General features: G+C 46.5%; 1 protein-coding gene across 1 annotated transcript in view; it reads right to left on the bottom strand.

The window, feature by feature from the left end:
* Positions 1 to 16,250, bottom strand: part of CACHD1 (cache domain containing 1) — a 216,680-nt gene that overhangs the window by 49,091 nt on the left and 151,339 nt on the right. Inside the window, exons 5-7 of the mRNA XM_036257370.1 lie at positions 7,590 to 7,716; positions 5,212 to 5,356; positions 3,638 to 3,854 (exon numbers count right to left, since the gene is read on the bottom strand). Of these exons, the coding sequence (XP_036113263.1) occupies positions 3,638 to 3,854; positions 5,212 to 5,356; positions 7,590 to 7,716 (489 nt within the window). The remainder of the gene's footprint in view (positions 1 to 3,637; positions 3,855 to 5,211; positions 5,357 to 7,589; positions 7,717 to 16,250) is intronic.

Genomic DNA, 16,250 nt, shown 5'->3' on the forward strand with positions numbered 1-16,250 from the left:
CCACGGGCTGCAGTGAGCACTGCACCTGGACTGTGACATCCCTGCCTTAAACTAGGTGACGCTATTTCCCAGTGTTGGAAACACACACCTGTGAAGACCTCACTTAAAGTCTCACACTACAGAAAGAGAGCAGGGGGTGGGGGGTACAGACACACCACGAGGCTGTTCTAAGCAGCAGGAGACAACCTGCCGCACCGTGGCACAGGTGCCATGTGGGATAAATTCGTGGACACACCTGTAAAACTGAGTTCTGTATTTAGCATTAGGATCGAATATGCTGTCACTAGGAGCCGGTTTTAGGGCACAGGCCCGTATCTGGGAAGGCCTGCAGCCCCTGGGTTGCTTTAGCAGCCAGTGTGTTTTCTTTCCTTCCTCGCAATAAATATCCATTTTATAAACAACCTCACTGTCTCCGCCTCGTCCCTGACCCCATTCCTTCCCTATCCTCAATCAAAATTATTTTTCTATTCTTAGATACTAGACCTGCCGAATTTGATCTGATTATTTTTTTTTTTACTTATTAGGATATTCCCTCTAGTCACTCCGTTAGAGGAACTTCAAACCCTGTGATTAGTAATGTTAGGGCTGAGTAATTATAGGGACTCGGGCAGAGCAAGGACACAGCCTACACCCAGAAGAAAATGCAATGGTAGACTCTCCATTTGGCGAGCCCCTGTGTAAGCCACCTGCACGTCTTAGGGTCAATATCCAGAAGGAAAGAGCAATTCAACTTTGGACGCTGCCCCTGCCAGCCGACCACCACTCCTAACCACATTATCCCTTCTGCTATAAAGTGACCCACCCGCCAATGACCTCAGTAACCACCCAAATGTACTGATAGTATCAGTCACAGATCTACCATAAGTCTGAAAAAGAGCCAGCACTGGATAAAAATTTTAGATTCTTCTGACTGGAGCAAAGCTACAATAACTTATGACACGTAGCTTCTATTCATATGGCTACGAATGGGGGACAGATTCTTTGCTTTCACACACACAACAATCCTCCAGGGTAGGTCAGACTCATTAGAATAAACCCACCCCATGACCTTCAAACAGTCCCAGGTACAGAGGAGGTGGAATGAACAGGAGCAATGTGTCGTGCAGGCTCCTAAGAGGAGGGCACAGACCATCACTGTTACAGCCAAGGTCAGTAGTGGTCCTTGGCCGTATTTGGGCTTGAGGTCAATGTAGGATGTCTGGGGCATCTGCTCTCGGTTCGCTGGAAGTCTCGTAGGAAACTGAGTATCATAATCACCACAGCTACATTTATTTAATATTTATGATGGAATCCTGGAACTTATTATCACCCCCAGGGTGTGATGAGGAAGCCAGGCCTGGAGAGATCAAATAATTTACACAAGTTCACATAGGTTAGAAAAATTTCAGAGTAGGAATTTGAAACCACATTGGTCGAAACCCAAAACCGGGGGGTCCAAGAACAGGGGGTCCAATGCTTCCCAGCAAAGCAACCTTCTGCTTAAGCGCAGTGCAGGAAAACTTGTCAGGAGAGGTTACCGAGGTCTCTGCTCAGTTTTAAAGCTGGAACAAATGTCAACGTTTGAAAATCAAGGCATTTCACATAAAAATCCAGATTTCTAGCTTCTCTTGAAACAGAAGATCTGGCGACACCGGGCAGGTTTTCTGGCTGGTGACCCAGGCTGAGTTGCAGGGCAGCTGCCCTCCTGATGGAGCACATGCTCTCGAGCTAAGTGTGCTCCGCAAACAGTCCTCGTCACCTCACCTCGGGCTTCCTAGAGTCACGCTCACCGCCTGGTCACAGCCAGGCTGACATGTTTCCCCATTATTTAAGGAGTGCAATATTCAAAACTGGACTTGAACGCTGGCTTGGCGGCTGAAGAATCAAGTGGAAAGAACACTTCTACTGAGAATGCTGACAGGTAGATGGCAGCCGGAAGACGGCACCTACAGGTAAATGGCATCCACCAGCTAGCCAGTCCTCCTGAATAACTGCCTCGTCCACTGGCCTCTCTGAATCATGGGAAACTTGACACACACTCAGCCAGCCTGCAATATTGGTCGTGAATAGCTGGCCCTTCTCAAGGCTGGTTGGCAGAATTCTAAGATGACCCCCGATGACAGAAAGCCTTGCATAACCCCCTTGCCTCTTGAGAGTGGGTCTGACCAGTAATTTGCTTCTAACTAACAGGCTATGGCAAAGGTGATGGAGCAATTTTGCAGATGTAATTAAGGCCTCTAATAAGTCAATCACAAGGGAGAGCAATCTGATTAAATAAAAAGGGAGGGAGGGTTTCATTAGATGAAAAGACCTTTCAAGCCTTCCCTGAAGTCAAGGGTTGAAGAGGAGATGTCCCCTTGAAGAAGCAAGTGGACATGTATTTTACAGTTGCGAGGAAATTATGTCAACAGTTGAGCTTGGAAGAGGACTCCAAACCTCGGAGGAGACCACACACCTGGCTGATAGCTGGACTGCAGCCATGTGCAATCCTAAGCAGAGAACCCAGCTAAACGGTACCTGGACTCCTGACCCATGGAAACTGTGAGCTAATAATAATAAACTATGAGATAATAATATACAGAAACACAGTCCAGCTGGTGTGGCTCAGTGGTTGAGCGTCGACCCATGCACCAAGAGTTCGCCGGTTCGCCCTGGCCAGTTTGGCTCAGCGGTTGAGCATCGGCCTGCGGACCAGAGAGTCCTGGGTTCGGTTCCTGCTAGGGGCACGTACCACACACAAAAAAAGAGTTTGCCGGTTCAATTCCCGATCGGGACAAATGCCCAGGTTGTGGGCCGGATCCCCAGTGGGGGGCATGCAGGAGGCGGCCAATCGATGTTCTCTCCATCAATATTTCTCTCTCTCCCTCTCCCTTACTCTCTAAAATCAATAAAGGAGAAAAAAATTAAAACACAAAACTAATATGCCATCTACCATCGTTAACTATAAAATTATAGTGGCTTCCTTCATGTGCCAGGCATTTACCAATGCTGTCTTAGTTTTAATGCAGACACAAGGAAGAGCTTAAAAATATATTCTTTAAATGTATCTCAAGTATATATTCATAAAAAAAAAAAAACCCTACAAATAGATTTTCAAGTACAAAAGCGAAAATGACATAGATTCCTTTTAGTAGTTTCAAGGCACGTGTCTTATTTCAAAAATCCTTTCCTTTAGCTTACATCCCAAGTCCAGATTTCCTTTAGTACATGAAAATTAAATCAGAGTGCCTTTGTACATTTGAAGGGCCATGCTCATCTAAATGACAGCTGGTTGGAGGGTGGAGGATCAAGGCAAGAACCCCTCGGCCCGTTTATGGCACACGTGCACAAGGCAATGAGGCAAGGTTGACAATTAGCATAAAAAAGAATCTGGATATTCCCCTGGGAAGTAAATGGGATATGTTCTTAATAAAGGGGCAGAAAGAGGCTCTAGGAGTGAAGAAATTGTGCAGACTGAGTACGTTGAATTGGAGGAGAAATAATCTAGTAAGGTTCTAGCATTAGATGACCATTATGACAACACAGGAACATGTTATCCAAAGTCGATTAAAAAAAAAAAAAAATCTCTCTAGACATGGTTGTGTGATCCATTTATAGCATATTCCTATGACCGCCCGTTATCCGCCAGTTTATCAGTCCTCTGAGAAAACACACGTACTCGCTTGGAACTTCGTGTTATTGTTTGTGCTTCGAATCAGCTGAAAGGCCTTTTGAAACCCCACGGAGTGTTGGGTGGGACTGTCCAGAGACTTGACGCTGCTAACGAAGGTGGACATTTTCCGCTTTGTCTCACTGGTGGCTGGAGACAGGAACGTCTTATAGCACTGGTCAAGGGAGCAGGTCCTGACCGTGTCTGCCACAGTCAACACAGAGATCTGGGAGAAAGAAAGAGGAAACTCATTATCCTACCATGGAAAGGTGGGTTTTCGTTTGTTTCTGTTTTATTTTTAATTCCAGAAGAGTCCAAGGAGGGAGTAGGCAAACAAATTTCTGAGAGGTTAAAAAATAAATGCCTGGAGGCACACATCTATCAAGTTTGAAAAGGATTAGTTAAGGATTGGTAAGAGGGAGGAACCCTAGAGTTTGTTTTTGTTCCAAGATGAAGTCAGCAGTATGGTGTTCACATACAACATTTTTAAAAAAGTATTGCATACAGAGAAAAGTCTCAGAAAGTACTAAAAATCTTGATTTTTCCAACTGGAGGTGGGGTGAGGGTAAAGATATGGGGCATGTCTTTTAATCAACTACATTAGTGCCCGGCCGGTGTGGCTCAGTGGTTGAGCCTCAACCCATGCACCAAGATGTCACCGGTTTGATTCCCGGTCAGGGCACATGCCCAGGTTGTGGGCCTGATCCCCAGTGAGGGGTATGCAGGAGGTGGTCAATTGATGTTCTCTCTCATTGATGTTTCTACCTCCCCTCCCCTTTCTGTTTCTCTCTAAAATCAATAAAGAAGATAAAAAAGATTAAACAACTACATTAGTGACTAAAATCTTAGGAGCTGGAAAAGTCAAAATGATGAAGGGACAAATTGTGCCCTGGCCATAGATTAGCATTAGCTGCAAACACACCCGTCTCTGAGGCGCCCTAGAGATTCGTGAACCTCCAGCAGCCTCCCCTCCCAGCAATCTTCAAACCAAGTCAGCCACCACCAACACCCAGGCCCTCGCCCTTTTGCTCCTTGTAACTTCCAGCGTGAAAGTCGCAGCTAATTAGAAGTCTGAACAGGAGGCATAGAGGAAGTGTGGCCTCGGCTGGGTGGGGTAGTTTTAAAAGAGATTGGGAATCAGAGTTGGCAGTTGCTTTCTCAAATACTGGAGTGAAAACTAAATCACTCTCCCTTCCCAAAATCATTTTAAAGATGGATTTAAAAATATATATCATAGCCTTGGCTGGTTTGGTTCAGCAGTTAGAGTATCGACCCACAGACCTAAGGGTCTCAGGTTTGATTCCCAGTCATGGGTGTGTACCTGGGTGTTGCAGGTTTGATTCCCGGCCCCAGCTGGGGTCATGCAGGAGGCAGCCAATTGATGTGTCTCTCTCACATCAATATTTCTTTCTCTCTCTCTCCCTCCTTCTCTTCCACTCTACCTAAAAATCAAAGAAAAAATATCCTCGGGTAAGGATTAACAACAACAACGAAATTATACACCAATCATAAAACACAAAGTGCTTTTAAAAAGGTTTTCAAGGCAGATCCAATGCTTTGCGGGCCACTGGGATAACGGTCACCTTATCGTGTTCGTCGATGGCGCTGAGGATGACCTGGGCAGCATCCTTGGCGATCTGAAGCTGGGTGTCGGTGACGGAAGCCCCGTGGTCCAGGATCACTACTATGTGCTTTGACTGCGGCCGGACTGTAGAGACGTAGATGGGCCTAGGAGGAGAAGTTCTCCGGTCAGTCCTGGGGTCAGTGCAAGGCCTCCCCCAACACAGCTGTGAACAGATGTGCGGGCATGCTGGTGTCTCTGTGTTCTCCCAGATGGCATGAGAGTGGAGAGCAGCACAGAAGGAGGAACTACTCTGGGGCACTGACAACAATACCTCAAGACCACGGTGTGTGTCTGCAGGCCAGGAATTGGTAACGTGTGTCTTCCAGAGATTAAAGCAACTGGGAGACAGTTTTAAGCAGCAAATCCTTTGGAAGGCTGGCTTTTCCGCAGAAGTCAACCCTCTCAGCTGCTGGTGGGGATGCTGCCCATTACCCAACATCCTGCTACAGGAAGTGGGACAGGCGGCCCCTGTAAACTGTGAGACAGCATCAGAGGGAGAGAGAGGTCTGCTCGCCAGGGCCGGGTCCTCCCCGGCACACACAGAGCGGGACTGTGCGAAAACCCGGGCAGCCTATAATCTGTGAGCATGCTGAGCGGCTCTGAATAGCAGGTTTGGTTTCTCTCCCCCAAGACAAAGGCTACTGCTAAGAGGGCCCTTTCCTTTCAGAGCTGAAGCAATTCACACAGGTCAGCCACCAAAAGGCCCCTTATCGAAGCATTTAAAACCGTGCCATCGAATTTGTCCAAGCCCGTGATAGCCACTCTTCTCGCCAGGTTTTTGTTTGCCAACATGAAGAAAGGGGGAGGGGGTGCCGTTCCAAAGGAGAAGTGCCCCCCATCAAAGCAGCCTGTGGCCAGTGTGCGGCACAGGAAGGGCTGTGAGAAGAGGTTTAATGAGTCTCTATTCACAGTTTTAAAGCTGGAACAAATTAGGGGGAGCTTAGGAAAGCAAATCAGCCTCAAGAGAACACTCTCCTTTATTGACACCCCTAAAACACTAGATTTTTTTTTTTTCCCCTGGGAAACGTTAGATGCCAGTTGAGTCACAAAAAGCTCAGGCACAGATTTAAAAATATAGGCAAAGTAGCCCAAATCCTCCACCTCTGGCCAACTTGACACCAACTGGTCTCAAGCCCAAGTCCTGCATTAGTATTAATGGGCCACTAGTCGATATCACTGAGCCAGGAGGGGAACGGGATGAAAGAATCCGGAGATGTGGCTACAGAAATGACAGCGGGAACAGAAAAGAAGAAAATCCAACCATCCCGACACTGACAACCATGTTCAATGTCGAACCTTTTAGGTCCTCCAAGCTAGGTGAATAGATTTTTTTTTTTTTTTAAAGGACACACCTTCTTCTTTCCAACTCAACTCACATCAATAATAAGCAGAATATGTGTTCACACTGTCACAACAAGTTGGCAAAACCTGCTTGGGTGGGATATATAAATAGTAACATCTTTACAGTTGAGATGCATGAAACCTTCCCAGTGTAGGTGAATGTTGCTTTGGGACAAGGTCCTGCTTGTGCTTTGGGACTACTACCCCCCCCCCCCCCCCCCCCCGTGAGTCGTTAAAAGCAGCATGCCATCAAATTTCTCTTCTGAGAAGCAAATGAAAATTAGGCGGAGAGACGCTTAAGTGATGGTTCACTTTGCCTCTGAGAAGTGGGCGTCTTGCACCCACTGCAGAGGTTCGGGCGTCAAACATCTGACGGTGCAAAGGGGAAACCGTGGGGAGTCCCGAGGCGAGGATCTCTGCCTAAGGGGCTCTCTACACTGACGAGACTTACTGTAAAAATGGTCTCTACGTCACTGCCCTCCTGGCTAAGTGGTAGAACCTCAAGTCACCTCCGCATTAATGATGGATGTTTCACCCACTGTTTTCTAGACAACTTCCACACTTTGAGGGGCTGAGACTGAGTGCACATTTCAAGAGGACGGCCAGGCACAGTGTCAGGGAAAGGACACCTGAGCATCACGACCTCTGGTCTGAGACATGCTAGCGGGTCGTCCGGGGCTGTACTGCGGAGAAGGAACGACCACGTACACCCTCCCAAAGGTGCCCGAGGCTCAGAACAGCTTGGGCACATCAAGCCATTTAATGTCTTTAGTCATTGTCTTATTTTATTTGGCTTGTTAGACGGTTCTAGAAAAGCGCTGCCGCTTTACCGTTTGCCCTTCCCTAGCATCTCCACATCCACCCGATGTTCGAAGGCGGACTCACTGCGGAACAAGTGCGAGTTTCTCGAGCCACAGCCGAGGGGCAGGGCCCTGCGCGTCTCACACCGATCGCTCGCAGGCAGTAATTAACACTTTAGCGAGGAAGTCAACATACCTACTGCGATGCTCGTAGCTGCCCTTGCACCGGAACTTGTGCGCTGGGAAAACAGTGAAAATTCCCTCCTCCGAACTGAAATACTGCCACTTAATTCCAGGGTTGGATTTCAGGTTGTCTGCAAGAACTGGAGGAGGGGGACATGAAATATAACCGCCGCATCCACAGGTGCGCGGGCGCCACTCCGCAGGCATCTGTTTTGCATAAACTGCTTGTAGTACGAAGAAATCCCACTAGATATAAGGCTGTAAATTTTCTGCTAAACATTCGCTTTCTGTCCCTTGAAAAAATACCCCACATTAGAAAATGTAATGAACGTTTCAGTCGAGTGAAGCTATTAATCTTAACATTGAGTGGTGACACTCTTTGTCCTGGATTATTTTTTCCAGCATGAAGGATTCATTTATTTGTACGCATCCCTCCCCTCACTGGGCTGGTCCCTGTTGGGCCAGCGTACACTTACTGGCTTGGGGTACATTCTCTGACTGTGGAAAACAGTGATGTTAATAGGCCTAGTCTCCAGAGGGACGAGATGTATGACCTTGACCTTGCTTACTTCATAATGAGGGAAACAGCACAGATGGTACTTGAAAGGCCAGAACCGTATCATTCAATGATAGCTCATGGAATGAGTCCAACATGCCAGCACTGGAGAGAGGCTTTCCTTTGTGTCATCTCATTTATTCCATACAACAACCCTGCAGTCATTATTCTCTGCTTTGGCGTTGAGAAAATACATGCCGAGAGCTTAAGCGATTTGTCTAAGGCTTCATCAGTAAATAGTCGAGTTGGAATCCAAGCCTGGGTCTCCAGGTTCCTGTCTTCTTTATATCATGCAGTACTGATCTGCAGCGGGAGTGACAGCCACCTCACGGTGTGCAATCTTGTCCCCAAACCTCATGAAGTCTTTTCTACCTGCTCTCCCTGGAATCCGAGTTCTCTTCCTTCCCTGATGCCCTTTCGCTCTGTTCCACACCAACTCAGTTACGTATTATACACTTACTACGTGTGGGCTACTGTGTTTCATGCTTCAAACTCTACGAAGATGTCCAAAAATCAAACCCTACTGTAATAACCAATATACCAAAAGAATTACATACATGGAAATGGAGCAATTCAACAGAGTCGAGGAGTCTAAAAAAAGCCAAAAAGAAAGAAAAGCGTGAGATACCTTTGGGAAAACCGCATATAAAGCTCTGAATGCCTCATGGCCATCCTTTGGTCAGGCCAGGGGTCAGCAAACTTCTGTGAAGGGCCAGATTACCAATGATTCTGGCTTTGCAAATCACATGCTCTCTGTCCACTCTGCCACTGTGGTGTGAAAGCAGCCAAGGACACCGTGAATGGACGTGGGTGTGTGCCAATCAAAGCTGACTTACAAACATCAGTGGCAAGCCTGATTTGCCAAGGTGTGTTACCCTTCAGCAGTGACCCTGCCCGATGCACACCAAGGGGCTGTAACACATTTTACTCTCACACAAATCCTGGGAGAAAAGAGTGATCATCCCAAGTTGCAGAAAAGGAAACAGGTTTTTGACCCGCGTGAGGTTTTAGTGGACAAGAAAGGAGTCGATCCAGTGTGTGACCACAATACCATCCATTCTCCACTCTGCCGGGAGACATTCTTAAGGTCATCACCTGGACTCAGGCGACCACGCTGTCTCCTGAGATGGTGGCAGATGTGAGTGTGTGTGAACATGGAAGAGGTCTTTCCTCCGCCTCATCTCCTGGGGGTCTGAGCCTCAGCCTTGATCTCATATTAGCACAGTTCTCCAGGCAGCCCTGCCAACCCAGCAGTAAAAAGGCAAACATTGCCTTTGGAAGTAAAGGAAAGCTCAATGACCTCATTTAAAAATAACATCTGTAACAATAAACAGGCTACAATGAGACTATTAAAAGGGGAGCCATTGAGAGCAAGAATGTTTTAAAAATAAATCACAATTCGTACAGGGCATGATACATTTAGTCTCACCACAAACGTCATCCTGGTTCCCTATAATCATTGCAGCACGCGAGCTTAAGTATCAGGCAAGGTTCCTTAAATCCTCCCGCTGAGAACTCCTTTGGCATCTGATTAAATTTCATCCATTATTCGGTACTAGCAGAAGATGATGGATATGATGGTAATGAGGACCCCAGAGCCCAGAAGCAATCTATCATTGTGGTGTGCACCCCAGGAGGGCCCCTCACTGACCTAGATGTGAGGTGAATGAGAGCCCTATTATCCATGCAGGCACCCCAGAGAGGGCTTCTCCATTCGTATGAGTCAGTGAGGTGTTCTGGTCACTGGAAAACTTGGGCTGGGGTCCTGCACACTCACTCTGTCTTCAGAAATGCTGGACACCGTCCAGGAAAAAGCTGGGCAAATGCCCAGCAGTCAGCTCATGATGCACAGCGTTAGGCTGTGTGTCCATGGCCAGGTCCTGTATCTGTCAGAGCTGCTCTGCACACCCACCTCAGACAGACACCGTGAAGGAGGCGCTAAACGGTGCTTTCCCTGAAGCTTATTCCCAAGACGGAAGTCACCGTGCCCTCTGCATGCCTCTAGTATCTTACCTCTTCCCACCTTCTAGTTAGTACTATTACTGTTCGGGTAACTTTTCTCCACCCTGGATTCTAAGATCCTCGAGGGTGAGGTCTCTATCTGAGTCATCTCTGCACCCCTGGGCAGAGTCCCCCACCCACCCCCGTTCTTCCTACATCTAGGCACCCACTCGTCGAGAGCTGCAAGGTGCTACCTGCTACCTGCAGAACCAGGCTGCACAGGGGCTGCCTGGCACTGCCTCGGCCGTTTCTGATACTGGTGCTTGATGGATTCTAAAATCTTACTTCTCTCTACTGGCAAATCCAATTAAAATAAACGAAATGTTGTGACTAAGTCAATGCAGAGCAATGATCATTCTTAATACGTTTTAAAATGATAAACATTCCCTTCTCCCAACACCACCACCAAAACAACAGGTATAGGACAGACAGGTGACTGGACGGCTAAAAAGTATGCTCGTTTGAAGATTTCATAAGCTCATATATGTCAAAATGTACCCTCTGTATGGTGCAAACATGGAAGTTTATTGGATGTCAATGATACCTCCGTAAAGCTGATGTGAAAATAGTAAAAATGTATTAAGCATGACATAAACCAGTTTTATACATGGTATTCCTGTTTTCAAAATTGCTCTGGGTTTGTCATACCCCTTTTATAGATGCAGATTCTGCTCAAAGCCACCAGGGCAGGGTGATGACTTGATCTAGGCATGTCTGTCCAAAGCCCTTGCTGTTTCCAGAATGCTATAGTGCTTCTATATGTCGATAAATACATGCTGAGATGAGTTAGCAATAATCAGATCAAAAGCACACTGAGTATTTTTTGAGAGGCAGAATAAATGTATGTAAACATGTTGTTATTTCTCAATCAAAATAATCGGTTGCATTTGTTTGTAAATATACAACGTAAATACATACAATTAAGGAGACACTGCAAGAAGGAAGGATTTCACAATTGAAACGAAACATAAGGCTAAAGTAGCATTTAATCTTGTGAGGAAAAACTGCTGAATTGTTAAAAATGGCACACACCAGCTGGGTAGTCCGATGTCATGGGGTTCACTCCTGACCCCACAGGCTGGCGTAGCTGGAAAGGGGCACAGACACAAGCCACAGCTTAGGAGGCAGAGTCAACAGTGATCACAGCACTCATGACTCTGAGAGACATCTAATGGAGATCACATTTTAGATAGTAGAAGGAGTTTTTATTGAATTGGAAAACTATATAGCTGAGACCTCTCAATTATTTTGTAGGCGTCTTTTTCTTTTGCGGTGCAAGCCTAAGTAAGCCATTTGGACGCAGGCCCAATGCTATTCTGCACTTTCAATTTAATTCAGGTTGGTACTTAAGAACTAGAAGGAAGCCCTGGCCGGTTTGGCTCAGCGGTTGGAGCGTCGGCCTGCGGTACAGAGAGACCCGGGTTCGGTTCCCGCTAAGGGCACGTACCTCGGTTGCAGTTTGTTCCCGGTCCTGGTTGGTCGTGCGGGTGGCAGCCACTCGATGTGTCCTTTCGCATCGATGTTTCTCTCTCTCTCCCTTCCTCTCTCTCCCTCCCGCTCTATCTGAACAAAAAATGGAAAAATGTCCTCGGGTGAGGATAAAAAAAAAGAACTAGAAGGAAGACCTGATAAATCAGAATGAACTGGGAATAAAAAGCCACAGGTTGAAGTGCCATCTCTAAGACTGGCAAGCCCTCTGACCTGAAATTTACTTTCCATATGGCATGTAAAGGCATCTTTCTAAAATGGAAATCAAATCCCACCATGGATTTGCTTTAAACCCTTCAAAGGTTTCCCACTATACCACCCCTAGTACTAAATCCAAACTCAGTAAGGCCCTACACCATACCATCCGGCCCTTCCCACTCCAGCCGCCAAGTCCCCCTTTTCAACTCGCTACACTGTACACATCAAGAGCTAGTTCCTTCAGTTTTGCAAATGTGACCAGCTCTTGGCACAAGGTGATCCTTAGGTCTGGAATAATTCTTTTCACATTCTCTTAGAGACTTTCCCTCAACCTTTATCCTCTCTCAGAGCATCTAGTGTTTTCCTCCATTGCAAAAATGGGTAGTGTTCATCGTATTTATTTTTGACGCTGTTTGAGTCAAGTCTGTCGCGCAGAGGAGCGGTGAGCTCCACGAAGGCGGGAGCCAGGCCAGGGCCGCTCACGTTTCCAGCCTCCCGGCACCTGCCTGGTTTTCAGGAAGCGCTCAGCCAGCCTTTGCTGAGCGATCGTGGTCACGGCTGGCTCTTCACCTGCTTCCCCCAGTTTGGACAAGGTGTTCCCAAAGACCCTCTTTAGAAACCAAAAGAGAAAAGTAGTAAGAGGGCAAAGACTGGAGGCTAATAGGAGGGAAGTACACAGATTTACAACTAGATTTAATCAAGTTTATGCAAAAAAAAAAAAAAGAGCGCCTTTACTTCCTATTGACGTAGGAGCTGTAGGTCAGCACTACGCGGAACTAATAGTGACCCAAGACCATACACGATGTCCAAACAGTACCAAGAAACACTCAGATGAGATTGATGGAGAAACTTAACATGGGCATTCAAAGAATGAAAAACTCTCTGATGGCAGCTTATTCTTTAAGGCAGACTGTCCCCCTTCCAACCCCCTCTCTATAGCCTTCAACAAACTGACTATTTTTCTCTCGTACAGTTCCCATGCTAATTCTAAGCAAAGACAAGCAATTCTGTAATACCCACTGGCTTATTTCTCTTCAACTGTAACACACAAACTGTTATCAGAAAAGCGGCTAACAGCTGTGCCTTTCCCCTTTTCAGGTGTTCTTAACAGCTCCACCTACTGAGTCTCCAGATCTGCCCACAGTGTACTAACAACCTACCTGCGGGTTGTCCTAACACATGACCCCCACACTCCACGGCCCCAGGTATCTTCCTTCCAATTTCACCATCGACATCTGACTTGTTCTAAACTCACCGACCTCTTCAGTAAAACTCAAACCAACAATGATCTCAAACTCTTGCCTGCCCTCTTTAATGCTAAATCACCAGGCTGGCGAGAAAGAGATGGATTACAAACCGCTTGTAGTTGGGCTGTGACTTTTGTTTTTCTCAACAATTTTGCCCACCAGGGGGTAGGGACAAAAAGAAAATGCTCTGTAATAGAAGGCTTGTTGCCTCCCACCTCAAGAAACCCTGGCTTTCGGATGTCCAGCCCAACACCACCAAGCAAAACACCCAGAGCTATCTACCTCCCACAGCTTACCAAATACAAAATACGACAGCGGTCCTAAATACACACAGTTGCAGACATACGAAAACACTCCTACTTCCCCAACAGACCAGAAATTACATAGCACCTTTCAGTAATATTCTGTGTAACAGCCATCGTGTGGAGGGAAATAAAATAAATTAACATTCTGATGACTCCTAACAAAATTTCTGGCATCAGACCCTATCGCATCCTTCCAATTCCCACTCCTCGCTCACACACCGAGTATCGCTTTATCAAGTTTTCAGGAGAGGCTATATTTCACAGACACAAAGGTATTGTTTATGCTGCTCCAGAAGAGGTAAACATATCAAGCATTTAACCATGCACCAAGCAGTTGACTAGGTCTTGCCTATGCATCATCTCAGTTAATTCTTACAACAGTCCTATGATTCCTATTATTCAGGCAGCTAGCAAGAGCCAGAATGTGGAGGTTCACTAAAGAGATACTGTTCCCGTTATATAGTTAAGGATATTCTGACCCAGAAGGGAAAGTGACTCGAGTTCTGAGCTCAATGGACCCAGAGTATCTAGTACAGTGATTCTTCCATCACACGGAATATATTGGCTGAAGCCCGCTGCCAAAATGATATTAGTGAGTGCTGACCACCTATCTCACTGTATAAGACTAAGGAAAGGACATTCTTAATTCTCTGGTTCTGTTCTAAGCTTGTCATGTCTGTTCCAGGCTAATTCTATTATGCAAAATAACCAGTCCATTCTGGCCTTGATTCAGCTGAGACAGCCTAGACATGGGCTCAGAATCCAGAGTCAACTCTGCGGCTATCCAAAGTCAGTGTAGGATCTATTGCTCTGTCCTCTTCCTTTCCGGGAGTGGTCTGCTAGAGGACCCAAAGGCCCAGGTGATCTTCACACACACACAGAAGGAGAGAGAATAGCAGGGATGGAGTCCTCAAGCCTGGCTGATCATCACAATCAGCTCTGAAAGCTACTTTACCAAGCCAACATCCTGCTTCACCTGGTCTGGGCGGTGGGCCAAAAAATAGGTGTTTCTGACAAAGCACTCCAGGTGACTCTGATCACTCAGGTTTGGGACAACTGGACCAAGACATTAAACATCATTGTCCTGTTTCCTCAGAGAGACTATACTATCTGTCTTCAGCATACAAACATTTTCAAGTGTTCCTAACTTTAAAAACTATTAGCAACAGCGATAACAATAAAACCCTCCCTCAGTTTATAGGGACTTTCTCCTGTTCTCATCCGGGCCACTCAGGAGAGTGGTGTCCACTGACCCTCTACTGCTTCCATCCCATTCAGTCCTCACCTGGCCATTGCGCTTCTGCCACAGCCCCCTCCCCGTGGTGACCTTCAATAGTCTACCCTGTTTTCTCCTTCTTCCAGGCTAACTACACTTCCATCCACTCCCCACCAAGCTCTCTTGCCTCCCGGGCTTGAAGTGTGTCAGCTGGTTGACTTCAAGTGAAAAACAAGTCAAAACAAAAACCGAACCGAACCCCCAAATAAACTCTTCAGACTGATGTACAAAAGGCCCATTAAAATCTGGCTTAGCGCTATCTTATTTTCTGTTCCTTACTCCCTCTCACCCAGTGATACCTGCTGTCTGCACTTTTCACAGATTCTGAAATGGGAAAGGTGCTTGCCACACACGTCGCCTGGATAAGTCCTATTGTCTTTGAAGACACAGCCCAACCTCACCCTCTGGGGCAAGTGCCAGGGCTTATCCCCATCACGACAGCACTTAGCCCTCTATTGTAACTGTACTTGTCTGCTGATTCCCCCCACCCCCTCTCCCAGCACACACATATACACCACTTGGTTGTGGGCTCTGAGGGTAGGGCTCTGCCTTCATCACCTTGTGTCTGCCACACACTATGCTACCATACACCTGTCACCTGAGGGAGTGGAGGAGGAGTCGGGGTTGATTCTGGGTCTCAAGTTTAAGTGAAAAGTAAAATGAAGCTGCTCTCAACTGACATATGAGAGGAGGAGGTCTGGGTAGGAAGAGAGAAGATGATAAGTTTGGCTTTAGACATAAAGGGTTTGAGGTATCGATAGGCAGAATGCAGCGATGGAGATAGATCTCTTCATCTGAAGCAGACTACTGTAGGGAGGCCACTGAACTGGGACTCAGGACACAGTGTTTAGTCATGGTGACAGCAATAATTTGTTGTCTGACTTCAGACAAATCGGTTAACTCATCTGGGCTTGTTGCTCATCTATAAGATAGAGTGGATACGTTCTTTGGTATCTACGGTAAGAATAAGACAAGAATATAAAATGGGTTATGAGGTCCTGAGAAGCAACGGGTTGACTTTCTTGTGTACAGTGTATGTTTGGACTCAGCAGAGTTAGTTCCATGTGAATAATATTGCTCACCTGCAGCGTCTGGGTCACTCTGTACACTGGAGACATTTATGAATGCCGATCTGCTGCCAAGCTAAGGAAACTAGTACTACCTTCCAACAAGTCACATACACATTTCTTTCCTCACTGAGGTCTTTCAAAAGTCTTGGTTATCCCATTATAAAAACAAGGTAACAAAACTACAAAGGAAATCCGTTTGTTTGATTGATCAATTCATCCATCCATCCATCCATCCATCCATCCATCCAAGAATTTATTGTGTATCTGCTACGGGCAAGGCACTGGATTAAAGAGTAGGCACACAAAAAAATAAATTAACTGGAGCAGAGGGTCAAGTAGATGTCCAATATAAAAAAATAAAATTCTATAAGAATGAGCCATAGCGTAAAGTAATAAACAAGAGTTCTGGCTGGGCCAACACAGCTCCAAGGGGCCATCACGGCCTCCAGGCTCCGCTAGGGGTGGCTGAGAACTCCTTGAGCCTGGATGTCAGCCTGCTTCTCCCAGTGCTCAGTCCCACTTCCCTCCCTGTC

This window comes from Molossus molossus, unplaced genomic scaffold, assembly GCF_014108415.1.
Source record: "Molossus molossus isolate mMolMol1 unplaced genomic scaffold, mMolMol1.p scaffold_m16_p_12, whole genome shotgun sequence".
Lineage (NCBI taxonomy): Eukaryota > Metazoa > Chordata > Mammalia > Chiroptera > Molossidae > Molossus > Molossus molossus.